This window comes from Lytechinus pictus, chromosome 3 (assembly GCF_037042905.1).
Source record: "Lytechinus pictus isolate F3 Inbred chromosome 3, Lp3.0, whole genome shotgun sequence".
Lineage (NCBI taxonomy): Eukaryota > Metazoa > Echinodermata > Echinoidea > Temnopleuroida > Toxopneustidae > Lytechinus > Lytechinus pictus.
Window position 1 is genome coordinate 6,667,671 of NC_087247.1, and position 27,590 is coordinate 6,695,260.

A 27,590-nucleotide genomic window follows, 5' to 3' on the forward strand; every position below is an offset into this window, starting at 1 on the left:
CTTTTCTAAGTAGAATTTCTCTTAAGTCGAAAACATGTCTGTGGTCCCAAAAGATTTTACTAACCCCCCTTTCACACGGTAAAACAAAAATCGTAATTTGAATGATGATTCCAGTGAAAAATAAGGCTAATGACGAATTTTTAGCACATGTGAAACCAAACTAGAATCACGAACGCTAGTCACAATCATGAATTTAAATTCTACTCCGAAGGTGAATTCCAGTTAAGTTTCACTCAGATTACAGTATGAATTTTCAGTGTGAAAGGTCCGATGATTCTAAAGACGAATTGCAATCGTCATTACAATAATGATTCAAGATTCACGTGTAAAAAGTCCCTCAGGCAAAGTGACTTATAGTATATTTCTTTTGTAAAACAGAGCTTTAAAGAAGCCAGTCTGGTTCAATGGGAAGTCATCTTTCATTAATCAATGGGGTTGGTCATTACTTCATGCCTGTTCTTCTTGTAATGTTGTTCAGTTAGCTAAATGAAATAAACTTGTCTGCAGAGAAAGTAATGAATGTTGTAATAATTCAGGGACCATGTTTCACAGAGAGTCAAGTCTGACTGATATGTACCGCGCACCTGATAATGCACAATACTATTTATTACTATGCAGTAGAGTGCTTGGAACAAGCATGATCTGACTTGCTATGATTGGTTATAAATTAAAACAAATAAAACCTCAAGTCTGATTATTTTAAGTCAGACTGAAAATCTTTGTGAAACATCCCCTGTTTATGCCCTTCAGTTATTTTACAATCGGCAAATGAACTTTGTTCTTCATTCATCAGGGGTCATTTGAAGCCTCCGTTTAATGAAGAGGGCCGAGAAACTGCAGGAATGTCAAAAGAGGTAATACCTTTGTCCTTTGTATGGAAGCACAACTTCAATCATTTTGATATATTGCAAAATTATCTGCTACAAATAAAGCAGAAAGAAAAAAAAATCTATAATGAAGCACGAATAATGGTATGTATTTACATAGGAATGATACAATGGTTTATCTGTTGAACCTGAGGAAAATTAATGAATATGGAATTTGATTTAAGAATTATTTGAATCTTATCACTGCTCTTGAAATTCTTATTTACATGCTTTTGACAATGATATTTATATAATATAAATTTCATATATTTCTGTATTGGCAATGTTGTTTAGGTATTGATATACAATTAATATTGCTTTCACAAAACAGATTAGATGTTTTCTAGATGATTTTGTTCAACAGTCTTCAATAGAATACTTTTCTTTCTGCTTTCCAGAATACCCATCTCCTATTTTTCCAACCACTTAATCTTTATGATTTACTTTCTTTCAGTGGTACTTGCCGTTGGTGAAGACGTGACCTATCTTCATATCATTCCAATGGACTACACCATATTTGGGACATTTTAGACATCTCACCTGAGCATTACGTAGAGGTTTCCATCAGCCCTGGTAAGAGCTCTGCCAGTTGGGCTTTGGAAAGATGTAGCACTTCTTGTCTCAACCGCTTAATCCCTGATGATGGACACTCCAGCAACCCAGAACATGAAGCATCACCATTTCATCTTCTCTTCAGCTGCTTCAAGCCGTTGCATCTAATCTGGTTTATGGTCCTTTTACAGACTTCTCCCGAACTTAGAGATGAAAGAATATTCTCTTTTCTCTCATCTTCCACTTCCCTGCCTGTCAGTAATCACCTAAGCTCTTATATCATTCCTTGTCAATCTCTCATCATTACACTGTCATGTTCAGGAGAGTCCATATACAGATAACCTCTACCACCATGTAAACCTTCAAAGAACATCCACTTAAGAATTACTGTTTGTCATTGCAAAGCTAGTCTTGTGTATTGGTGATAGTTTGATGGTGATGACCCTTGCAATAACACTTTCAAATGAAGATGTTGCATAAGCCTTCCTGACATACATGAAGCCTCCTGTGGCATTAAAATCCCAAGACAGAAAGACATGACCAGACATAGAAAAGTATGTCAGTGATCAGGTTTGGAAATTGTTGTATTGTCCACTTTTGGCACATTGACTGTTATTTGGGCTACTGTCAGATAGTGATTATGTGATGAAAAGAATACATTGAAAGGAATATATCAGTAATCATCAAATAACAAATGCCTATGTCAGTGAATTTGAAAACCACCTCGTTAGTTTATCTCTAATGATTTTTACTGCTCATACACAGTTACAACTGGGCAATTCCATAAAATATGTACGTCCGACCCCCTATATGTGGGGACTTCATGAAACTTTCTGTCTCTGATTTCTTGTTCGTTTGACAGTCAGTAATGTTCTCAAGGGTCCATGACTTGGTCAGTTAATAAAGTGAAGACTTGAGAAAAATAGGAGTCGGACGTACAAAAAGGTTGAGTATTTTATGGAATTGCCCAACTGCGAAAAGGCTTATTGGGTCGATTGAGTCAGTTGCAGGGTAAAGATCTTACATCACCAACATCTTGGTAACATATTTCACACAATGGTGACAAGAAGTCTTGGATTTGTCCTAGATCTGTTATTTGTGTGTGTTTATTGTTTGGAAATTGGAAGAGTTAGAGTAATGACACCACCTGTGTGTCTATAAATGTGCATTCTTTTCTAAATCTCCTATTCTCCTAATCTGATCGCATCTACTAGGACCATGCACTTATAGAATATGGAATCGCTGAACCAATTGTGCAATAAGATGTATCCATCACTGGATCCTAACAACCTATTTAAATAGTAATTATTCATGTGTAGTGACCAAAGAAGTCTCTCGGCATGAAATTCACCATGAATGTCTGTCAATATTCAGAAAATTTGTCATGATTTGTTGTAATTGTCAACAGACAATTGCCCATTCATTATTTTTTTGATTGATATCGATATTTCAAAAAATATATGTTCATAATATTTTTTATACATAGAAAAGCCTTTGGTTCACCGTGAGATGATTCCTAAAAAGGAATGTTGGGATAGTGAAATGAAGAGCAGTTTGATGACACATGAAAATGAAAGAAATTGAGTTGAGATCAATAGGCGAAAAAGATTGTGAGTCCATCTCTTTTTAGTTTCTCATCAAATTTTCTTCTTCCATTCCATACAGTCCCTTTCAAGACTAATCCAATAAAAAAAACATAGGAAGCCTTTTCTACATTATCTGTATACCATCATGCAAATTTTTAAAGGTCATTAAATTTGTTATTATCCTAGTCGAATCTTAATTTGTTTATTCCTCCAGCACCTATCCAAAGTAACTTCAAATCAAGCTGTGTAGTTATAGTGACAGTGAACACTTCATTGTTCAGATTTCATTTTATTACATAAAAAATTATTCTTGTATTTTTCTGATTTTGTCTAGATAAAAATGACTGTGGCTTCTGGTATCATCATTGGTTTTAATATTTGTAATTGTGGTTTAGTAGTAGATTTGTAATTATTTCATCTGGGCCCTGTCTTACAAAGAATTCCAATTGATCCAATCAATCATAACTCTATGGAAATCCATCAGTGTCATAATTTTTCATACAGGAAATTTGTAAAATGTCCTTTGTATACAAAAGAGAAAACATCAAATTGTCAAGAAATAAATGAATTTATGGATATACATTCATATCTCAATTTTTTTTTACAAACATGCATTTTATATGTTGACTTTGCTGGCTTTCCATAGTTGCGATTGATTGGATCAATTGCAACTCTTTGTAAGTTGGGCCCCTGGGCTCAGTTTCTGGAGTTTGTCACCATTAAAAATTGAAGTGAAATCCTTACTTTGGCTGAGAAGAACCAGTCAATGATATTTACTTCTGTAATAGATCAGGGCCCCGTCTTACAAAGGGTTACGATTGATCCAATCCCTCTCAACTGTATGGAAATCCATCCATACCATAATTTTTTCTACAGGAAATTTACACAATCTCCTTAGTAAACATAGAGAATCACACTGAATCTTCAAGAGAATGATGAATGTATGAATATACATCATATCTAGAAAATATTCAATGGCAGAAAAAAGCTGCTGAAAACTGCTTATCTAATAAAAGAGAGCCAATGGATTCATTAGAGAGTCAAAAGGGGCCTAAGCTTTCGATCCTAGCAGAATCTTTGTCGGAGGCAAAATGACAAACATATAAAGTGGAACAAACATAATATAGACCATAGACATGCAACAGCAACACTAGAAACAAGGAGACAAAAGGGGCATTAGTGAGTAGAGAAGACCAATCAGGTTAGTGAAGGGGATGAAAGAAAAGGAGTAGGCAGACACAAAGGGAAGTCAGTGTAAGTAAGGCCAGTAAAAGGGATTAAGACAATTGGGCAGGCAACATCAAACAGGATCTGGAACAAAACAGTGATAGGGGGTGTGAGGAAGAGATGAATAACAAGAGAATTAGTGAGAGGTGGGTCAAACAGGTTACAAAGAAAGGCATAATAAACTGGTGCATAAGAGTGGGGGAAAAAAGGGAAAGAAAGGGGAACAACTGATAATGTGCAAAAGACATATAAGTATAAATGAAAAAGCAAAAAAAAAATATATATATAAATATATAGTGTAACTAGTATTGTAAATCCGCTAGGGGTGAGGGGAAAAAACCATAATGCTATACAAATTCGAGTTTTAGAAGCTGACGTTGATGGCCAGCCATAGTTGTGATTGATCGGATCAATCGCAACTCTTCGTAAGACAGGGCCCTGTAGACTTCCTATTTTTATGCTTTCTTTTCAAACTTAGTTTGTTCTTGACAGACTGAAAGAAAGCTAGAGTCTTGCCAAATATTGCAACAAATAATGTATACCTATGTCTGATAGGTTCAGGGAATCGGTACTTCATTCCCAGTTAATTAAATTCCATAAATCTGAATAACTAAGCAGACCTACTGTGAATGAATAACAGTTTCCAGTGACAACTCTAAATGCTCCAGTGAACTTGAATATTCTTTGTAAACAAATTTTTTGGCATTACTCCTATGTGTTTAAGATCGCATGCTCGATCTTTAATGAAAATCATAAGTCAGAAAAAATTGGAACCAGTGGGATTAGAACCTCTGGTTCAAATTTTTTCTGACTTATGATTTTCATTACAGATCGAGCATGCGATCTTAAACACATAGGAGTAATGCCGAAAAATTTGTTGGCAAATTATGATTTCCTCCTATTAAAGCCTCTTTATTTATTATTGAATATTCTTGTACTACTTGTTTAGAAATGAGCTGTATGAATCAAGTTGTTGCCTGTTATGGCCCAGTCTTGAAAACTTCTTGTTTAGATGCAATAAAAAAACAGTAATAGAAGCTGAATTGTCAAAGCATTTATTAGAGTGTTGGATTTTTGTGAAATTAATCTGATTTGTCATTTCTTTAAATAGAGTACATGCAGCTGTTGGGTATGTTGGGTTGACTTAGTCACTGCTGAGCGTGAAAATAATAAATTTTTAATGTGCTGAATGGCATTTAAATATAAAATATACAGTGCGTATCAAAAAAAAGTTAACACTTAGAAAAAAATCCTGTAGAATTATACATTTGTAATATCCTGAACATTTTTCCACATTTTAACATTGGTACAGATCCATTTAACTGTCGAAAAATATTTCCGCTTGAGTGAGCACCACTTACTTTTGAAAAGTTAGTGAAAAATGATTTGCTCAGAACTTGGAAACAGTTATGCGAATAAAGTAGACCTTAATCATGAAGAACACGTTGAATTTAGTTAAGGTTGTGCCTACTAAGTGTTGAAATTTCAATTTGGGTGGCAAAATTGTTACAAAATGCTTGAATGTATCTGTTTTATTTCAATTGACCAAAAGAGCAAGGGAAATGTATGAGAAATGTTTCGCAGGGTAAGTTTGATTTCGCCCTTTCCCCTTGACACAACATGAAAACGAGCATTTCTGCGCAAACAGATTTCTGCGAGCTTTACAAAAATGGACAGTGCTCACTCAAGTGTTACATTCTGTCTAAACTTTTACTTTCATTGGATAGATGAGACCAAACCCAAGATTATATGTGAAAAAATTACCCACATGTATATTTTTTAATTCCCAGGGCTTTTTCAAAGTGTAAACTTTTTTTGATACGCACTGTATAATGCACTTCACAAAAATATAAAAACAAGATTCCTGGCAGTAATTTTTTTTCCAACATAAGCAAATTATTTATGGTTTTTCAATTGTCATAAAATTAATTTCTTCATTTTTATACCTAATATGATATGAACAGGGGCGGATCCAGGACTTTCCAAGGGGGGACACAATTTCCCGAGGAAAAATTTGACAAGCAAAAAAAAAAAAGGTCTTCACTTTCAAAAGGGGGGGGCACACTTCAGTTTTAATGGCATTTTTACTTTACCAATTTTAATTGTGCCTCTCAAAGGGGGGGGGGGGCATGGGCCAGCTTTGCCCCCCCCCCCTGGATCCACCAGTGCATATGACGAAGAAATTAAGCTATGAAATTTCAATTTAAAAACCAAGTCACATATCTTTTATTCCGTTTGTTAATTAGGAATTTAACCTTGGTCATTATGGTGGAGAAAAGTAAGATAAACAGAAATGGTGAAAGTTTTAATTAAGCTAGGTGAACTGATTTTTAATTTCATTTGAATTACAGGGGTAATACAGAGTTTTATGACATATGCCTCTATTTCTATGCTCCTCTTTCTTCCTCTTAGTTTTTTTCTTATTTTTCCTCTTATTCTTTTTTTATTAACTTGACAAAAAAATTGTAAGGGGGGCAGGCAGTTGAATCGTCGCCCCTGTGGTTCTTATATTGTAAGTAACATGGTATACCCACTGATGTGCTTGACCTGCATAGTTTTATAATTGTTTTTCTGCATAACAAGAACCATGGCCCTCTTCCTAAAAAAATATATATATGAATGTAAAAAATAGAATGAACGTACTATAAGTGCATGGAATAAGAAATATGAGTGAAAAACTTTTGTTGAGGATCAAGATACTGGTAATAATTTATATAATGCAAGATAGCCTGATAAAAGGTATTCAAAGATTAAACAATACACAAATAAAATCATATATACTAGGCAAGATGTATATGATTTTTGTGTACTGTGACGTGTGTGTGTTGTTTTAAAAGGAGAATGCATACATGGTGATCATAAGGTTTGTTGGGGTAGATTTTCCTTTTAAAGTGGGGGGGGGGGGGCGGCAATTAGTTGAGGGCTTAAGGGCGGACAAGGAAAATGTGGGTGCAGCAAAATGACTCTCCCCATAACTTTTTTCTCCATTTTTCAATATCAAGGAGGTATAATCCTCTCCTGCACTCCCACACAACCCCTGCCTGGTCAGCTGGTACTGACATTGCCTTTGGAAAAAAGAAGATTTTTCTTTTACATTTGTGATAACAAATTAAGTTGTGGACCAATTTTTTTTTTTTGGGGGGGGTCATAAACGTAATTACAGATGATGCTAACCCCAACCCCCCATTCCCCCCCCCCCTAGGGTTGGGGTTGGGGCACAACCCCAACCCCGATTCCAACGCCATTTTTTCTAGGGTTGGAGTTGGGGCACAACCCTAGAAAAATAAATGAATAAATAATAATAATAAAAAAAAAGTCCGAGCCTGGAAAAAAAAATGATTGCGTAACTTCCAACAATTGGCAACATGGCTGCGCTCTTGCATCGGATAGCTGCTCGTCGGCTGGGAAATAAATTTCAGTTTTGGAATGAAATTTATCAAGCTAACAGAATTTTCGGGGAAAGCAAACCACTGAGCTGTTCTGCTTTACAGTTAAACTCTTATAATTGCCAGGAATGGGTGAGTAGTTGTGATTTAATTGAGTCGAAATGTAGAAGAACGTGCGAGATTACCTTCCTTCAATTCATGTCTCATGATGCCTTGCCTGGCTACGCGGTACCGGTACTAATCCACCGCTAGCCACTCCGCGAGTGGTGGAGGATCGAGCTCGAGGACCCGGCCCGGGCGCGGGCGGCCTTAGCCTGGAGGCGTCTGGGGAGTGAAAATCATATGAATTTCAACTTAGACAGCTGGCAGCCGTCTGTTTCGTGGAGTTTTTTAACACTTAATTTTTGTCTCACCTGCATAGCAGAGTGAGACTATAGGCGCCGCTTTTCCGACGGCGACGGCGGCGGCGGCGGCGTCAACACCAAATCTTAACCTGAGGTTAAGTTTTTGAAATGACAGCATAACTTAGAAAGTATATGGACCTAGTTCATGAAACTTGGCCATAAGGTTAATCAATATACAAATAATGAATGTGTATGCGTGCAATGGGAAGAATATTTTCATGAGATGAAAGATGTAAAGTTCCATTCAACGAGGCGTTAGCCGAGTTGAATGGAACTTTTAATCTTTCATCGAATGTAAATATTCTTTCCATTGCACAAATATTTGCATTCATTATTTGTTTTATATAACTCATATAAGTTACAAAGTTTTTTAAAATGTAAAAAAAGGAATAACAAGATAAAGATTAGGTTGGCCTATTTCCAGCAACTAATTTTTCTCTGATAATTGCTAGTCGGTGGATAACACCATGTATCGACAGCTCATCAGCCCTTTGCTTTCATGTTTGTGACGCGCATTGCTTCATGGATCTGAGTCGAGTGCGCACAGTCAGTTTGATCTGCGCTAACTTCATGCGCGCGAACACACACACACACACATACACAATAAGTAGACATACACATGATTATACTGAGGGAGCGCTAGCGCGCGTACCGTGCAATGGAAAAATAAAAAATGCACGGTCACCGTGCAATGGAAAATTACAAAATGCACGCAGTAAAAAATGGACCAAATATTGAACACCTTTCAACCAATCAGATGGCAAGAATCTTCGTTTGAGTTATATAAGTATTACTGAACATCCTGCATGAGTTTCACATCACATGACCAAGGTCAAAGGTCATTTAGGGTCAATGAACTTTGGCCGAATTGGGGGTATCTGTTGAATTACCATCATAACTTTGAAAGTTTATGGATCTGATTCATGAAACTTGGACATAATAGTAATCAAGTATTACTGAACATCCTGTGCAAGTTTCAGGTCACATGATCAAGGTCAAAGGTCATTTAGGGTCAATGAACTTTGGCCAAATTGGGGTATTTGTTGAATTACAGCCATAAATTTGAAAGTGTGTTGGTCTAGTTCATAAAACTTGGACATAATAGTAATCAAGTATCACTGAACATCCTGTGCGAGTTTCAGGTCACATGATCAAGGTCAAAGGTCATGTAAGGTCAAAGAACTTTGGCCACGTTGGGGGTATTTGTTGAATTGCTATCATATCTCTATAAGTGTATTGGTCTAGTTCATAAAACGTGGAAATAAGAGTAACCAAGTATCACTGAACATCTTGTGCGAGTTATAGTAGTTTTCAAAATCAGCACTGCTGCTATATTGAATCGCGTGATGCAGGTGAGACGGCCAGAGGCATTCCACTTGTTTTTAATTTCTCCTCGTACACAGACGGCTCGTGATCATGCAGCCGCCATTTACCTAACTTAGGCAGTGCGCGACACTGGCACTGGTCCGATGATCTAAGACCGGTAAAAATTGCTGTCTGGCCAGTAACTTTTCAGAAAAAGCCAGATTTACTGGTCCGACATGACCAGTAACTTACTGGTCATGTCGGACCAGTAAATCTGGCTTTAGATTATATGATTGATATATCTATCTGATACAAAATATATTTTCTTCTCTTTTGTAAATTATAAAAATGGCTCTCATGAATTATGTTGTGAGTGTGTACTTTTCTTTGGGGGGGGGGGGTAATAAGCAATAAAAGACAGCAAAATAAACTCAAGTTTTTTAAATATTTTTTGGGGACCAGTCAATTTTAGGTTAGGTCCAGTAAAAAATGGAATAACTGGGTATGAACTGATCCGACATGATCTGGGTCCCGTAACACAAACGTTAGCGATTAATCGTACGCTTGATTTCTACGATTAATACATATTAGCCAAGGGAATCAATCGTAGAATAATGTTCTACAATTATTGCTAACCTTTGTGTTACGGGCCCCAGGTCGGACCAGTAGAAAAAGAGGGTTAGTGTGGAGCCCTGGCCTAGGGGGTTAACAATGCATCACCCCCCCCCCCTGACGCGACAGGGCTCATCGATTTTTGTCTTTATTTCATAAAAATATATAAGAACTGGACCAAAGTAAAGATTAAAAAATAAACTTAATAAAGGACAAATACAGTGATTTACTTTGGCTGTCGCGCAACTCCCACTTCCTTGGTTTGTCTGAACTTAAATGTCAAGTCCACCACAGAAAAATGTTGATTTGAATTAAAAGAGAAAAATCAAATTGGCATAACGCTGAAAATTACATCAAAATCGGATGGAAAATAAGAAAGTTATGACATTTTAAAGTTTTGCTTATTTTTCACAAAACAGTGATCTGTACAACTCAGTGACATGCAATTGAGACAGTCCATGATGTCCCTCACTCACTGTTTCTTTTGTTTGTTATTGTTTGAATTAACAATATTTCTTTTTTTATAAATTTGAAAATAGGGACCAACTTGACTGAACCATATAGTATTAAACAATGCTAATTCAACATGTTCAGGGAGGAATTAATCATTATTTCACTTGACAATGAGGAGAATATCAGAATATTTTATATTTCATGCAATAAAATTCAAAAGAAATAGTGAGTGGATGACGTCATCAGTCTCCTCACTTGCATACCGACCAGGATGTGCATAGAACAGTTTTGTGAAAAAAAGCGAAACTTTGAAATGTCTCAACTTTCTGATTTTATTTTATTTTCTTATTCAAATGCGCTCTGGACTGTAGTATTATAAAGCACTTTCTGAAGGACTTCTTTGCGTTGATGCGGTCTTCATTGGCCTGGTCCTTGTTGGTGGTTTCAGTCAGTAGCCATGTCTTCCGAGACTCCTTAGCCAGCTATAAGCCTGACTAACCTCAGCATTCCATTCTGCCTTCCCTTCTTCCTATTTGGGAGGGTGTGTGGCAGATTCACAGAGTAAGAGACCATGAAATCAGAAAATGAAGACAGCAAGTTCTCAGCCTCTGAGAGAGGAATATGATCTATGTTACTGAGACTGCGGAACAGATTCAGAGATATCTTCTCCATTGGGACTGTATACATCTCCTCAATGGTAGCCTGGTCTACGTCCTGCCACTTAACTTTGAGCCGTTGGATCGAGGAGGGGATTTGGGAGTGTGAAGTGCGGCGATCAGAGTAGCAGACTTCATACGAACAGGATGCAATGATCAGAAGATGGTCAGAGGTATTGGTTGGGTCATCTTTCACAGTTGAGATGTTATCATGTTGCTAAAAAGATGTTCGTCTCTGGAAGGAGCAAGGATAGTATCAATACACGACTTGTGTCTCCCATCGTCGGACTGAAAGGTGTAGGTGTAGGTGTCGGGGCTAAAATGACTAGAGGTGAGACAACAGAGGTTCTCTCGAGTCAGGAAATCCTGAGGATAGCAAGAGTCTTCTTGGTGTTAGGGTGAATTATATCCACGTTGATGTCTCCCACAATGATGGCAGAAGTGTTCTTAGTGCTCTCAAGTAGGTATGAGATGTGAGAAAGGCAGGAATGGTATTCATTTTGATCTGCGTTGGACACTCCACAGGGTAGGTAGCAACTCACAAAGGTGAAAGTTTCTGTGGTTTCCTTAACCTTGACGTGAGCAGCAAGTAATCTAGGCGACCGGCATTTGATTTCCCAGCAGTCCATAACCAGAGATTTCCTGATAAAAATGGCTAAGCCACCTTTCCCACGTTGGTTGCGGAGATCAAGTGAGCCATTGATTCTCTCGGCGGGCTTGTGGAGAATGAGATGCTCATTAGAAACACTGTTCAACTTGGGGCAGTTTTGAGCAAGGAGCCAATGTTCTTGAATAGCCAAGATGTCGAGATGGAGAAGTTGCTCTTTAACGAACGCAACAATGGTGTTAAACCCCCTTACGTTCATTGTACAGAGGGAGCGATTTCTGCAGATGAGTGTTCTCTTTGGATGGGAGTACAAGTTTATTGGTCTGGGAGGAGAGCGGTCATTTCTGGTGTGGGGGGACCGACTTGACTGAACCATATAGTATTGAACAATGCTTATTTCACATGTTCAGGGGGGAATAAATCGTTGTTTCACCTGACAATCAGGAGAAAATTAGAATATTTCATATTTTATACAATAAAATACAAAAGAAATAGTGAGTGGATGACATCATCGGTCTCCTCATTTGCATACCGATCAGGATGTGCATAACTGTTTTGTGAAATTAAGCAAAACTTTATAATGTCATAACTTTCTTATTTTACATCCGATTTTGTCCGGTAATGTTGAACATCTTTTACCACAAAGGATCACAGTCGTTCTGAAAGTCACTCTTAACTTACAAATTTTCAGCTTTATGAAACGGCCCCTAGATCTACATGTATGCCATGGTTATGGTTAATAAACATTTCTCAATGCTATTCCAGAACCATCAAAGTTTAAGGCTTGGTCCCACTGCACTTACGGATGCAGAGAGGATGTAAAACAGAAAAGAAGCTTGCCATCTGTTGGAAAACTTTATGTATCCATTTTGTACTCTTTGCTTACGTGTTTCGTATGCTCTATATCCATCGAGCATCCGTCCACTGTGATTTCACTGTTTGCCCATTTTGTCCATTGTCTGGAGCGGATGAAAATGGATGGAGCCATCCCGAAATTTTGCTTGTCTGATGTATCCGTTATGAATTCGTTTTGTGTCCGTCGCCCAGTGGGACTAGGCCTTTACATGTGTCTTTATTCATTCTTAGTGTTTATTCATTAAATTTGTTTAGAATGTATTCTAGAATTTAAAGTCTCATTCCTCTAACATTTTTAGGCCAACTTGAAAGGACGTAGTTTCCCTTTGAGTTTGGAGCATGCATTTCTTGTAGTAATGAAGCAAAACTTTGATTGTTTTTCAGACTCGCCAAAGCCCCATTCTGAAGTCACGGACCAGCACAGCTAAAAGGTAATGTTTTGCCCCAAAAATGGGTATGCATGTTTAAAGTTGTAGTTTATGACAAAATTTAAAGTATGTGCATGGCTAGATTTAATAATGTTTAATGACTTAAGAAGCAGCTGCAGCTTCAAAAAGCCTATTATTGTAAGGATGGCATTTGTATTATTTCAGCTATGTTTTACATCATAGCTATAGTTTTTTGCCAATTCATTTTTCTATTAGAAGATATTGATTTGTAAAATAAGAAATTTAGTAAATGAACAGAGTAGACTACAATTCTGTTAAAACCTGCAGAGAAAGGTCCCGACACCCCCACTCTCCCCTTTTGAGGAAGTGCTTTGTGAGTACTCTTGGGAAGTGAATAAAAATTGAAAGGTAAAGCCATGTCCATGATTTAAATTGAAATTTTCCTTCAGGTCCTGTGTTACAGGCAGTTTGTTATTTTATATGTGTATACATAGGAAAAGAAAGTTTTTTAATTCTTTCAATTATTGTTGATTATTTGGAAACTAGGAAAGTACATGTATAAGCCAATTTTCATTGTATAATGATGGTAACATCAAGTCCAAAGATCAAATTAAAGAAAAAGAATAATATTGACTATTGACCCTGTAACATAAAAGCAATTATTGCTTACACATTTAATTATCAAGCATGCAGTATCTAGTTATGTTACCCTACCAGTGATGATAATTGATCAATCTTTTCATTATCTATTGGTTTTTCCCCATCTGAGCAGGCAGTGGAGAGAGTCGAGAAGAAACTACAGCACAGGTTCTGAGGCAGAACCATTCCCCAAAGAACCAATCCAGCCGTACAAGCTTATAGAAAGGGATCTACAATCTCTCCATCCTAGTATACGACAGGTGTGTATGTACCAACAAGCAAAGAATCTTCTGGCTTGCTTGGTATTCTGAAATAGACATTGTTGAATTGAATTAGTTTTATTGCTGATTTTTGTTTTGGTCTTCTATTCTAAAATGGACATTGTTTTATAAATTTATTTTTGTTGTTGTTTCAATTTATATTTGTTTTCAAAGGAAATTATGAAGTCCAGCTTCATCATGATGGCTCCTTAATTATGCCATGTAGAGTTAACTTTCAGCTTGCAAGCCTAAAACTTCAAAGCAGTAGATTGTAGCAAAACAAGCCATAATCATAATGTCAACTAAAATTACACCAAAACTTTTCAAACTCTGTCAGAATCATTTTAAAGCGACCTTACATTGACAAATCATGGGGAAATCAAGGCTAATCTCAGAACAGAGAAGGGATTCCAGTCTTTCACTCGGCTGCATGTCTGGGGGTGTTATGTAATAGACGCCTGCATGTCTGGGAGAGCATTAGTTGGTAGACTAACCAACCAGAATTAAACTGCGCATTTTCACTTTGAAACGTCACTTCACAGAGGTTATTTATTTTGGTTTAGCAATCAAGAGACCTGCTAAGAGTCTAGGAATTGGGATTGTTGGAAACTAGAACTGTGACAACCCAAAGTAAATGACCATCACGAGTTCGGTCAAATTCGTGCTTTCCAAACTTTTATTGTATTAGTCAAATGGGTGCTCATGACGGAAGGATTATATTATGCAAGTCAATTGGCCTTGTGCAAATTTCGTATTGATTCAATTTCCCCATGAGTTGTCAATTGCAGGGCGCTTCAAATTTGCACCATCATTTTACCACCTCAGTCTTCCACATCAAAAATAAAAATCTCACTCACTACAATAGATGAACATAATGATACCTGTGTATTTTAATACCCCAAGAAAATAAAGATGAGAGTATGTTAAGTGAGGCAGGTTGTTTCCAGACAGATTTCACATAGAACATGCCTTGCTTGTTAAGAAATCATATTCAAGGAAAGTGGAAAATGGAGCATTAGCAGACCAGGAGATATCACCTACTATGGCGGCTCAAGCATAATATGACAATGGTATAATAATTTTTCCTATTTCCCACTGGAGTTATATATTCTGACAGATTATATATCCCTGTGAGATAAAAAATGCCATCCAACAGCACTGCATGCTTCATATTCACTCCCCTGAGAAAAACATATACAAGACCATCACAGGTCTATATAATGATATGTCAATTTATACAGTGCATCCCCCCAAAAAACTATACTTTTGAAATGGCTGCCAAATAAAAAAAATATATCAATTTTGGGGAAAACACTTGCATATATGGAAGCCAATAAAGTCAACTTTCAAATGACACCAAAAAGTTGGAAAACTATTCATGCTTGAGCGAGCACTGCCAAGTGAAACAAAGGGTATGAAAATTAGGCTGGGCCGGAATTAGCCTTCCAATTTCTGTCAGTTTTGTTTAAAGGCAAATCCTTTAGAACTTGCAAAGTTAAGGGTGTTGTGATAAATTAATGATCAACCGTGACCAGTTTTGGTTGTTAAAGCCAATATAATAAATTATTAAATTGAACTTTAATGCATGAGTGAACACAAATTACACTTTTTTGGGAAGCATTTCAACTTTATCATGTGGATCTCAGCAATGTTCGTGGGAGTTGGGAGAATAGGGGGTGAGATAGGGCTTAATGGGAGAAGTAGGTTGGTTGCAGTTACTATGTGCATATACTCAATTGCGCTTTGATACTTGGTATCATATTATAACCCCGGCTGTAGCTGAGCCGCCATATTAATAGGCGCTAAAGCGTTCAGGGAATAAATCCTTCCTGGTACCCATTCACCTCACCTGGGTCGAGTGCAGCACAATGTGGATAAATTTCTTGCAGAAGAAATTTAAGCCATGGCTGGGATTTGAACCCACGACCCTCTGTTTCAAAGTCCGGATACTAATCCACTGGGCCTATGCAACTTGTCCTTTAAATACACGTTTCTGATTGGTCGAAAATCAAGATGCATTTGATTGTGTTGATTTGTGTGACGGGCCTCTCAAGATGTGCGGGCAGTCAATGCCAGAATTGTATTCTTTTTTTTTTGTTTCAGGAGCTGTGTGGAAGTTGTCCAGAGCTGACAGAAGCAGCCCAGTATTATTTTGATGGAAAGGGCAAGTCTTTCAGGCCGATGATAGTACTACTCATGTCTAAAGTGTGCAATCTTCATAATTCTTCAAATGATAGGTATGTATGCAGTCATTATTAGTGCTCTCTTATGATGATTCTTTATGACCTGGAATGGGGCATGTTGCACGAAAGCTATTTTATGGTAACATTCCTAATTTTCCTATCCAATCCAGAGGAGGCAGCGTAGCTCAGTCCGTTAGAGCGCATGTTTTGGAGAAGATCGTAGATCTCAACATGAGGGGTTCGAGTCCCGCTCATGCCGAAATGCATCTAACAAAAAAGTCTGATGCTATAACATTGTGTGTTAGCGTGCCTCACCACTGTATTCAGTGCAGGATTGAATGCAGTTGGAAAACACTCCGTCCCTCGGAAAGGACGCAAATGTTGGTCCTGTGTATAGGAGACTCACAACCCATGCACGTTACGCACTATTCGTCAAAGAGAAGGGTGTTCACCCGGTGTATTACACCTGCCGGTCCCGGCAAACTTCAGGTGAAGTACCCAGTGCGTTTATGCCCAGGAGGGCCCTGCATCGTGTACATCTAGATCCAGAATAGTACTTTCAAGTGAATCCTAGATATTGATTGACTGTTTAGCATTGATACCATGGTCCTAGCTATATCCTGCAAGAGTAACTTATGTAACAGAACCCAGGCCTTAAATATGGATGGAGTTTTTTTTTTTAAGGGCAAGGTCATATTTGTGTAGGGTACATATCTACAGGTATATTAAAGCACAAATAAGGAGAAAAGGGGAAACAGCACAACTAAACTCCAAGGTCATTGAATAGGTTATTAAGTCAATAAAAAAAGGCATACACTTAACCAGGACACTACTGGAGGTCAGGAAAATGAAATTCTAGCCTCTAGCCTTAATTTCAACTTCTTGCCTTGGGAACATTCACATATGCAAATAACTGCATCTTCTGTTTTATGAGAGCTGAATTTTATTGCCATAGTGATAACATATGATGGTGCTAGGATACCTGCTTTGTTAATGTACATGTATTGAATGGCATGTTTACGGGAGAACTTTGTACAGTGGCAGTAACCCATTTTTGGTTATGATATTATAAACATGAACAAATATGATCTGTATTTTGAGTACAAAGTGGCTTCCGGTATGATATGTTTTTTATTCAAAAGGTAGGTTTACATTATAGCCAATATATTACAATAAAATATTTTATATTGTCATTGATTTATTGATTAATGTAGAGTGAAACCAAATAATGAAAGGTTCAAGGCTGAATGAAAAAAGCCATCCAATTGTTGAAAAGAAACCTAAGCAAGTTTGTGTAAATATTTCCTGTAGTTTTCATGATAGGTGTTTATGTATTGCAAATATATGAAATATGATCTTTATGCTTCTATGTGCTTATGTGATTAAGCCTTCATATAGTCGGTAAACCATAAAAAAAAAAACTACCGACTGGTACCCGCCTGCCGTGTGGCAAATGTAAATGTCTTTCCGAAAAGGCATTGGTGGCTTCAACTTTTTACCTTGGCATTTAGACTTCCATGACATATGAATATACTGTCCCTAAATTACACCATGCAGGTTTATCTTTATATATTCAGCCTGCCCCTGTGGTATATTCTATATTTAATATAAGACATAACATTTTGTATATCATATTCTTATTCTCTATATAATAGAGAACTAAACATGTTCTATTTGTCTCTCTCTCTCTCTCTCTCTCCACTGCCTTTTCCCACATGAGACTCGATTGTAATTCATGATTTATAGAAAAAATCATGATCATAATATTAGTAATTATTTTTGTTATGATTTTGTTTTGTTCCTGGAGCATTCTTTCGGGGTCGAGATTAGCTTATTTATAAGGTAATTTTTCATATGAAGCTTTCATTGTAAGTAATGAGTTTTGAATAATATTTTTCTTTTGACTGTTCCTTCTCTCTTTTTTATATCTTCAGGATAACTGATTCTCAGAGGCAGATAGCGATGATAACAGAGATGATTCACACTGCCAGTCTGATGCACGATGATGTGATCGATGCAGCAGATACTAGGAGAGGAAAAACATCAATCAATGAACAATTTGGGCAGAGAAAAGTAAGATATCCCTTCTTGCATCTTACACTCCCTGATTGATCAGATATGATAAAACCTAAGTAGTTAATACTGGATTTTACTTCACACTCCCCAGCAAATGCTGTGAAATTGCACCACACATTCTAAGGGGGGGGGGGATCATCGCAATGTATTTTTGGTACCACATTTTTTTGATATTTGACATTTTATTAGTTCAAACGCAAGAGTTACAGAACTATTTGACGGATGTAATAGTAATCATAACATTAACAATGGTAATGATACTGATGATAAAACAATAACAAAATTGGTGATATGCAACTCTTATATTTTGCTTTAATAATACAATGTTTCTATCCACCATTGCATACTATTAACCTAGCTATAACACAGCTACCCTTTTCACATGCTCGAGCATTCAAGAAATTTTGTCGTAAAAGGTGCCAATTTGCTTCTGTAAACCTGGGTAGAGAGTGGCAGATGTAGAGAAATATCTTTCCAGCGGATGCAAGTGCTGCTGTGGCATTTGTACCCCTGAACTTGTGGTTCAAAGTTTTTAGGACATATATTTATGTGTCTCTCTTGCTATAATAACCTAACTTTCAGCCAGAACATGAGCACATGAGGTGATTTTTCATGCCTTCCTTTGTTTTTGTTAGTCTATACTTGCAGGTGACTTTGTGCTTTCTATATCATCACAAGCCCTTGCTAGGATAGGTGATCCAGACATTGTCATTGTTCTTTCAACTGTTATAGAGGATTTAGTCAAAGGTAAGAGACTGAATTAAAATGCTCTTTATGTCGAACTAGAATGGATATGTTAAGTTGTAGTGGTAACAGGGCTGCAAAGTAGTGCAGGTTTTCAGTTATTATTACTGAAATATGAGAAAGAATACTGGTGGTTTCATGCAAATTACTGATTTCTAAAGTTTCAGTTTTATGTGTTGTCCTATGGTATTTCTGTGAAAATACTGATTTCTTCACCAAAATACTGATTTTCTGCCTTTAACATACCGAAGTGTTCTTGATCAGACTGGCATCTCTGTGGTAGTATTATCATTGGCAGCAGCAATACCACCACCATAATCATCACCATCATTATCATCATCATCATTATCAGCACCATCATCATCATCAGCGCCATCATTGTTGTCATTTGTCTTAATCTTCATCATCATTATCATCAATGTCATCATCATTTAAATCTTTGAACACGATAGATTGGACTTCTAAGCAGCCTTCTCATAAGAAATTTTAATACTACTACACTACTATGAAAATGTATCTGCTCTTTCACATGAATTCCCATTCAAATAACTTTCCACTTGCATTCATATCTCATCTAACTATGGTAGCATCATGACCAGAAAAGTTGAATCGATTTCACAGAACAAAAACGCATTTTAGAATCAGACATTTATCAAACAGCACTGACTAATGAGAATATTTCTGTCTGTCGGAGCTTCATTGAATCCAATGATTTGCATATGCAGGAATATCAATATGGTCATGTTTTGTCATGAAATCAAAGAGTTTAATTGTTTTTCTCATTTGTGAATTGTCCTTTTACAACATCATATGATATTCTCGAAATTTTAATCTTATTTCTTTTTTTTCTCTCACTGTAATAAAATAATCATTTAAAAAAAAAACAGAGTTTTTGTTTTGGCTGAATTATTTTTTGGTTGATTCAATATTTTATAAAGGACTCTAATGTGGGGATTTCAGGTGTCGAGTTTCATACCATGCTAGGGCCATGGTTTGTGTAGCATGATTTGTATAGCATTGAATTATACGTATGAGTGCATGTGAGGATGGTAGAAAGGTTGTGAGTGGTATGGTCAATTTTATTTGGGTTGAATTGTAACAAGGAACATATTTCAGTTCGCTTTGATCACTTGTATGCATGTGTGTATCCATGAGGTCAGAATTGATTTATAAAACATAACTTTGAACTTTCTTTGAAAGAAATCTTGTGGAGGATGACAGTTTTAGATCTATATGTGTTCTATTTTCAAAATGTGTTATATTTCAGGATAGAAAGACACAATTTTTCACCCTTTTTTTTTGGGGGGGGGGGTAAGCAGTACCTGAACCCCCAACTTTTGTAGATTTTGTTGTTGTTGCTCACTTATTATGCTTTGTTTGTTGTTTTTAATAGGTGAATTCATGCAACTTGGATCTAAAGATAACGAGAATGAGAGATTTTCCCACTACCTCACAAAAACATACAAGAAGACTGCCAGCCTCATGGCTCACAGCTGTAAAGCAGTAAGTAGGAAGTTTTCATTAAAAATGGTAATGACGGGTCGGTTAAAAACAATGCAATTCTGTGTAAACATACCCTCAACCATGAGGGAAGATATTGTCACTGGTTTCATTGGGCACAAAAGGCACATATGTCTTTTATGCGCAAGGTTTGAAAAATATATTTGGAAATAATCGGCTTCATTTTTTTAATACATTTTTAAACTCCTCATTTATGCGCAGTGATATATAGGCATTCTTTTATGGAATTCTGGGGAGGAAATTAATTAATTTAATTGACTGGCAAGTTATAAGTATATGAAAATGTGCAGAAAGGCTTGCTTTGTGGAAAAGAAAATGCATCGATTTGTATTGGTGTGCTTATGTTTTGTACCATAAAATACCACATGTCCTGTATCGCTTTTAGTGCGTAGGGTGTTTTGTTTTCAGGAAGTATAACTTTTAGGATAATGTTGGGCACCACACAATTTTTTTTAAAGTGGCCAATTTATGAGAATTCATGGGGAAAGCAAGTATTGCTATATGAGACCTGGGGAGTGTTTCACAAAGATTTCAGTATGACTTAGGTCGCACTCAAATTCTGACTCGTACATGATATGCAACGCGCAATCTTATTGATCAATACGCAGTAGTGCGCGTCCTCTTGCCATGATCTGACCAATGCGGTGACGTCTTTTATACCACGAGCAACTAGACATTTAAGTGTGACTCTAAGCCATACTTAAATCTTTGTGAAACACCCCCCTGGGGGTGTAAATGTAACTTAAATAGATATACTTTATATATATGATTTATTGTAACTACTTGTTCACAGATTGCCATAGACTTACAATTACTCTATGCTTAAGTGAACAATTGATTTTTATCTTGTTTATGTTAGAGGGCACTAGACTCATTTGATTTGCTTCCTTTCTGCTTTGCAGGTAGCAATGTTAGCAGGCAGCAGCCAAGACGTGTGTGAGATTGCTTATCAGTATGGGCGTAACATCGGCATGGCATTCCAACTTGTTGACGATATCTTAGATTTTGTATCCTGCGATGATACGATGGGCAAACCTACCTCGGCAGACCTCAAGCTAGGTCTCGCAACAGCTCCCGTCCTATTTGCAGCTGAAAAGGTCAGTGTCAATATCAAGATTTGTTTACATTGTCACAATTCAGTAGCGCCGCTGTAAACAGTGACATTCAGTGAGTTGCATTCAAATATGCCTGGTATATGCAGAAAAGGCATAGACAAATAATTATTGAAGTGAACCTTCAGAATAATAAGATATTTTCTATTCACTTTGTTACACTAGATATGCTTATTACAAATAATGTATAAACAGAAACATATCTGTGAGGACTGAAGCGAACAGTTGGTATAACTCTATAATAAGCTATAATTCATTGAGTAACATTAAATATCGTTAGGAAATTTGAATAAACAAAAAAATATGTAAAGTTTGAATTGAAAGTGTGGCATAATTAAAATACAACTCTACGGTATACCATGTTTATTGTGCTATAAGAACATTGCATACATGTATGTATAGAAAACTTTTAGAAGCAATCCTTTTTTATAACTTGATATTTGAATTTCCCTGAAATTTTATACTCTCCCAAAATTTTGTGCATTGTTTTCATATTCAGTAGCATGGAAACCAGAGGACTTTATCATACTTTTTGTAACTATGCACAAAAACATATTTTGTAGAAATAATGCATGGACTATGGTACTTAATTTCTTGGTCCCATTGGTTTGATAGAAGCGCTGTGGTGTAGCGGTTCTGACTCTCGCCTTGTAATCAGTGGGTCGTGTGTTCGAATCCCACCATGGCCTAGCGTCCTTTGGCAAGGCGTCAATCCACACTTTGCCACTCTCACCCAGGTGCTGATTGGGTACCGATAGGAAACAACTCTCATTGTGGTTGGTTTAGCAAGTGTGCGCCCAACAGGCTGCTTAAAATGCTATGAATCCAGTGACTGGGTATAATGATTGTGAAGTGCTTTGAGCAGTTGTAAATTGATAAAGCGCTATATAAATCCCAATTATTATTTGATGCACAGTTTCTACATCAAACCATTGGAAGAAAAAAAAACCGGTATAGGTGCGTTGTGTTACTCTGTTTTCATTTCTTCTTCCAGTATCCTGAGCTAAATGATATGATCATGAGGAGGTTCAGCCGTACTGGGGATGTAGAGATGGCCAGAAAAGCAGTAGCAAACGTGAGTATCATAGAAAGACATCACTTTCAATCAAGGGAGCATTTCAATAGTCAGTTAGTTTCATAGACAACTGTTATAATCTACTGAAATCCTTGCATTTGATTGGCTGAGAACAAATAAGTCGGTGAAAATCACACAGACTGTTTGCTTCATGAACGACTCCCCAGTTCATTAATGATGAAATATTTGTTATTCTCCGATCCGAAGTGTACCTGCGAGGGTCCATTTTCTATTATACCTTCTTGTACTGACTTCACATTATCTGTTCAGAGCAAAAAGGGTGCTTGCAGATTATTAAGGAGGGGGGATGCCAGGGGAGAAGGTAACAACGGTAAATTGCCAATTCGTCTACTGCCAACTCGTCCACTCACCACATGGTCTACCCCCATTTAGTCTAATGCCATTCCGTCCATCAACATTTCGTCTAACAACCATTTGGTCCAATCATCACTTCTAGTCTAGTCACCATTTCGTCTCGTAACCAGTTGGTCTAATATCCATTTTATTTTCATTTATTTTGCACAACTAACACTTAGTCCAATTAGACCAAATGGTATATGGACTCATTGGCTATTGGACCAACTGGTTATTAGACGAAATGGTGAGTGGATGAATGGGCAATTAGACCATGTGGATACTTAGTGGACAAACTGATGGTAGACCAAATGATAGTAGACGAGTTGGCGATTGGACGAATTTGCATGAGACAAAGTAGAAATAAACCGGTAGTAACTGCCCCACCCTTCCCCCTCCCCCAACACGTAAAATGATTATCCAAGTGATAACAAAAAAATATATAATAGAGGAGAGAGAAAAGGGAAAGGAAAGGAGAGTACTGAAAGGAGAGGGCTTGGTTTGTAGAATTATAATACCCTTTCATTCAAGAAAAATAATGTGGTATCACCTTAGATCCTTTCCCCTTTCTATATGAATATATATGTGTTTACTGTCCTTCTTGCAATCAAATGGTCAATATGTAGGTGCTGAGATGAAGACTTCACTTCACTCCAATGACTTCCCATACCTCTCTTAAATGCTCGGGTGATCAAGCGGAAAACTGAAACTTAATTACTTTTTAATTCATGCATGTCTGAGATGGATAATCTGGGTAGCGTCATGTGGCACATTACCCTTGGTTATCTGTGGAGGAGGAATAGTGAGGAGTCTGATCACTTCACAAATGCATTTTTATTGTGTGTGTGCCTTGCCATGAATTATTTTAAGCTGAATTCCAGTTTTAAAATTTTTTAACAGAGTCCAATGAAATGACTATCCAAAGTTTGAATTTGTATGAGTAGATAATGTGGATCTGGATGGTTGATGTACAAACGCCTGGTGTGGCTATCCCGTACATTTTTGGCAACATTGCATGAAGTCGGATGTGTGCTTAATTTATTTGGATCTTTTCAAGGAGTTCTTTGAATTTGGGGATTGGTGTAGCCTCCCTTGCAGTATCTGGGAGTTTATTCCATTTGGGGATTGTTCTTGGGTATAGAGACTGCCGGTAGCATCTCTTATTTGCCCTTATGTGGTTGTAAACAAACATCTTTGAAGAGTGCCTTGTTATACTCTGAGCCATGTTGATTCTCAAGAGATGTTTGATGTTACTGGGGATTATACCCTGAGTTTCCTTATAGATGATCAATAGGCTGGCTTTGGATCTTCTTTCTTCAAGGCTTTCCCATCCCAGGGTCTTTTTTAATGTGTGCCCAATCATTTTGTCTTGAAAGTGTGTAATTGATCAATCTGTCAATTAGACAGGTCTTTTTTTTCCCCAATGTTTTAACCCTAATAGAGCTGGGTTATGTTGACCCATCTTTCAGCCAGCGGGTGTGGATTCTGCCCCCATCCTAAGATCTGTGCCGTCCACTACACGTTCGCAGCAAAAATTACCCATGATGTATAATCAACAAAAATTGTACAGTCATTTTCTCTGAAAAAAATTCCTAATTCATTTTGCTAGTTCATGCATAAATCAAAGGTATGCACATATTGATTAAATAAAGCCTCAAAATTTTTCTTCAGAGATTTTTTATTTTATTTTTATCTTAAAACAAATATAAATTTCATAGTCTCTACTCCATGTATTTTATTTTCTTATTATTTATTTCTTTGTTGTCACCAAAGCAAACAATATGGAAACAATATTAATATTGAATTCTTCCTATTTCTTCACTTATTCCTTTCCCAGACGGATAGTATCCAACAGTCGCGTTTCTTGGCTGAGCAGCACAGCAGAGAAGCAGTGAAACAGATCGAGAAGCTGACAAACTGTGCCGAGAGACAAGCACTTATCTACTTAACTCAGGAAGTCTTATCCAGGCATAAATAATGTCGTCCTTTAATCTTTTGAAGTTTTGAGAGGCTAACCGTGCATAAGCACAAAATGTGTTCAGAGATGGGCCTTTCGCAATGTAGGTTGTCAGAAATTGAAGTTCTAACACTGTGAACGTCCCTATAAGGTACAGTGCTTTCACAAGCAATAGCGCCATCTAGTGTTCAGTCAGTTTTGCATCATGCATTATTGCACAGAGACAAGCATATCTGCCAGAGCAGTGTATTACATTCCCTATAATATCAGGGGGTTTGTATAGTGAGAAATTCTGCTGGCGAAGGTTTGGAAAGTTGACCTGAGGCTATGGTTGCGCTGATGTTAGAAAGAGATCAAGGCTTGCTGGCCTTGCTTTTAATGTTTTGGTATTTTCAATCAGTTGCTAGCTGTTTGATGTGCTGAACCGATTGAATGAGTCTGTGAGGAAAAAAATGTCCTGCGTGTGCTGGCCATGTTAATTCTGATTTAATAATTTTGACAAAATTAGCAGAGAAATGACTGAATTATGACTCCATAAAACAAAACTCATTTAACGATTGTACATAATGGTCGGTGTAATCATCCGTGTACTTCTGCAATCAATTGCTAGACTTTGTGTTGGTCCTGGGGCCCGTTGCAGAAAGATTTGCAATCAAACACAACTTCAAAAATCATGCGCAACTTGATTTTCAATCAATCAACAGCGCGCATTTGGGACTTGCGATTGATATTTTGACTTGCGTTTAAACGCAACTCTTTCTGCAACGGACCCCTGGTGTCTCTTTTGTTCTATCTCGAGAAAGTCCTGTTGGATATTTAGATCTGAAGACTTATTCAGTTATTCATTAGGGGGAAAAAAGAGAGAGTAGAGACAAGAATCAATGTGTATGGGATGTAGCCAGTGAATCACTGCATGATGTTGCTTCTGTGAAGCTTGTATGAATTCTAAATGATTCTCCTTTCTGCTGTGAAACTTGATGATGCAGTTATGAAGTGCAGTTATAAAGTATTGTTGTATCCACTCTTCACAGTGCGAAAGGTGCTAATCGTCATCATTACCCTGGCTGTTGCCTGGGGGCTAACGTGGCTCATGAGCATTTCAAGAAATGAATATTCCTGCCAAGTATCCATGTACTAAACCTGGGTCAGATGCAGCTCATTTTGGATAAATTAACTATGCCTTACAATGTCTTGGAACCATGAAAATGTCTTTTTTGTAAGAAGAATACTCTTGTGTCCCAAGAAATAAAAGAAAAAAAAACACAAAACACTGAATAAATCATCAACAATTGGGACCTTGGGGTGTTTCACAAAGATTTAAGTATGACTTAGAGTCGCACTTAAAATGTCTAGTTGCGTGCGGTATAAATGATAATAATAATAATAATGGTATATTTACCCAGGGTAGCCACTTATTATTATAAATAATAACGGTATATTTACCCAGGGTAGCCACATAAAAGGCATGACCGCATTGGTCAGATAATGCCAAGAGGATGCGCACTACTGCCTATTAATTAGTAAGATTGCACGTTTCATATCGTGTACACGTTGACATTTAAGTGTGACTCATACTTAAATCTTTGTGAAACACCCCCCGGGAAATATCCCTTGTTGAATCAGGAACATTGTTTCAATCAGGTTTCTTTACTGTACTGAGCTTTCGTTGTATCACATGTCATTTCCTATAAAGAGGAAACTGATTTTAAAATAAAAGGTGAATTATATTTATAAAGCATATTTATGGTATTCCTCTGCCATGTTACTATACCTCGTTTTATACCATTGGCTGTATAAAGCTTGGAGGCTGAAAGTGTGACTGAGAGTGAGCCATATAACAAATTGTGATGAACTTTGACCTCTTATCTTAGTGTTTCTCAGTGATTCCATGTACTTGTTACCTCCTCGCCAGTTTAAAAGTGATAGCTCTTGATATATTGTTGGTGCTTAAATGCCGTTCACATCATTCTCTGGTGAATACTGGATATACTTTTGCAATAAAGCATCACCAAAATGCACAATAGCTCTTGATGTATTTCTGCAATAAAGCAATACCAAAATACACACTGGTCTGGTAAGAAAGGCAGCATATCTACTTATTCATTGTACTTTGTTCAGTATAATGTAAAATATTATGCATTTGAATCTCATCAGTGCATGGGAAAATGCCTGCCAACTTATCTGGTTTAATTGATTTATATTTATTCCCTCAATGTAATAATTCTCACAGCTCCAGATTCAGTTATTCGATAGGTAAACAAAATCGTTCAACATTATTGCCAAAACGATGTCCTCTATCTCTCTCTCTATATATATATATACATGTACGTCCGATGATAACTGTGCCCATAATCCAGTGAATTGATGGAGCTGACCAAGAATGATCCAGCCTTGAATCATGTTGCTCGAACGGTGACATTAAATGCTATTTCCCAGGCATTAGTAGTCATATGATTAATTCAATCATCAAAACTCAATTATGCAATAACATAAGAATCAGCACTCTTTCCTATCATTATGAATAGTGTTGATGAGAAATGTTCCATACACTGATAGTAATGCACTCGAAGCAATGCATACTTCATCCCATTATCACGTTGCATTGCAAGTTAGTGCTTTGATAGCATGTTATTGCATACAATAAGTTGCTATGCTAGGCAAGGTTTATGTTTGTTAACTTTTCCAACATGTATCACATATTCATGAGTGAAATGCAGTTATTTGAAATGGGCTAATGTGATTATTCATACGTAAGCACTTCTTCCTATTAA

At 37.0% G+C, this 27,590-nt stretch overlaps 2 protein-coding genes across 4 annotated transcripts in view; both read left to right on the forward strand.

Annotated features, from left to right (window-relative positions):
• Nucleotides 1-5,268, forward strand: part of LOC129257922 (uncharacterized protein HI_0077-like) — a 15,100-nt gene extending 9,832 nt beyond the window's left edge. For 2 of the 3 annotated variants that reach the window (XM_064096232.1, XM_064096234.1), the window contains exons 11-12: nucleotides 794-854; nucleotides 1,321-3,747. In XM_064096232.1, coding sequence (XP_063952302.1) covers nucleotides 794-854; nucleotides 1,321-1,347 — 88 coding nt within the window. In that variant the 3' untranslated portion in view covers nucleotides 1,348-3,747. Of the gene's footprint in view, nucleotides 1-793; nucleotides 855-1,320 lie in introns of all 3 variants that reach the window. The other variant, XM_054896358.2, reaches the window with a different exon arrangement.
• A 2,310-nt stretch (nucleotides 5,269-7,578) lies between these two features.
• LOC129257920 (all trans-polyprenyl-diphosphate synthase PDSS1-like) lies at nucleotides 7,579-26,554 on the forward strand. Its single transcript, XM_054896357.2, has 10 exons — nucleotides 7,579-7,749; nucleotides 12,894-12,940; nucleotides 13,671-13,797; nucleotides 15,901-16,034; nucleotides 17,915-18,053; nucleotides 18,692-18,803; nucleotides 20,194-20,303; nucleotides 21,224-21,418; nucleotides 22,428-22,508; nucleotides 24,700-26,554. Exons 1-10 carry the CDS (start codon nucleotides 7,597-7,599, stop codon nucleotides 24,838-24,840), a joined length of 1,239 nt encoding a protein of 412 aa, XP_054752332.2. The 5' UTR covers nucleotides 7,579-7,596; the 3' UTR covers nucleotides 24,841-26,554.
• The last annotated feature ends 1,036 nt before the right edge of the window (nucleotides 26,555-27,590 follow it).

Excerpts from the sequence above, each read along its gene's own strand:
- LOC129257920 (XM_054896357.2), top strand. The coding sequence starts at position 7,597 with ATGGCTGCGCTCTTGCATCGGATAGCTGCTCGTCGGCTGGGAAATAAA. Across the intron at positions 7,750-12,893 it reads CTTATAATTGCCAGGAATGG|ACTCGCCAAAGCCCCATTCT; the intron begins GTGAGTAGTTGT and ends ATTGTTTTTCAG. Across the intron at positions 21,419-22,427 it reads TCCTATTTGCAGCTGAAAAG|TATCCTGAGCTAAATGATAT; the intron begins GTCAGTGTCAAT and ends TTCTTCTTCCAG.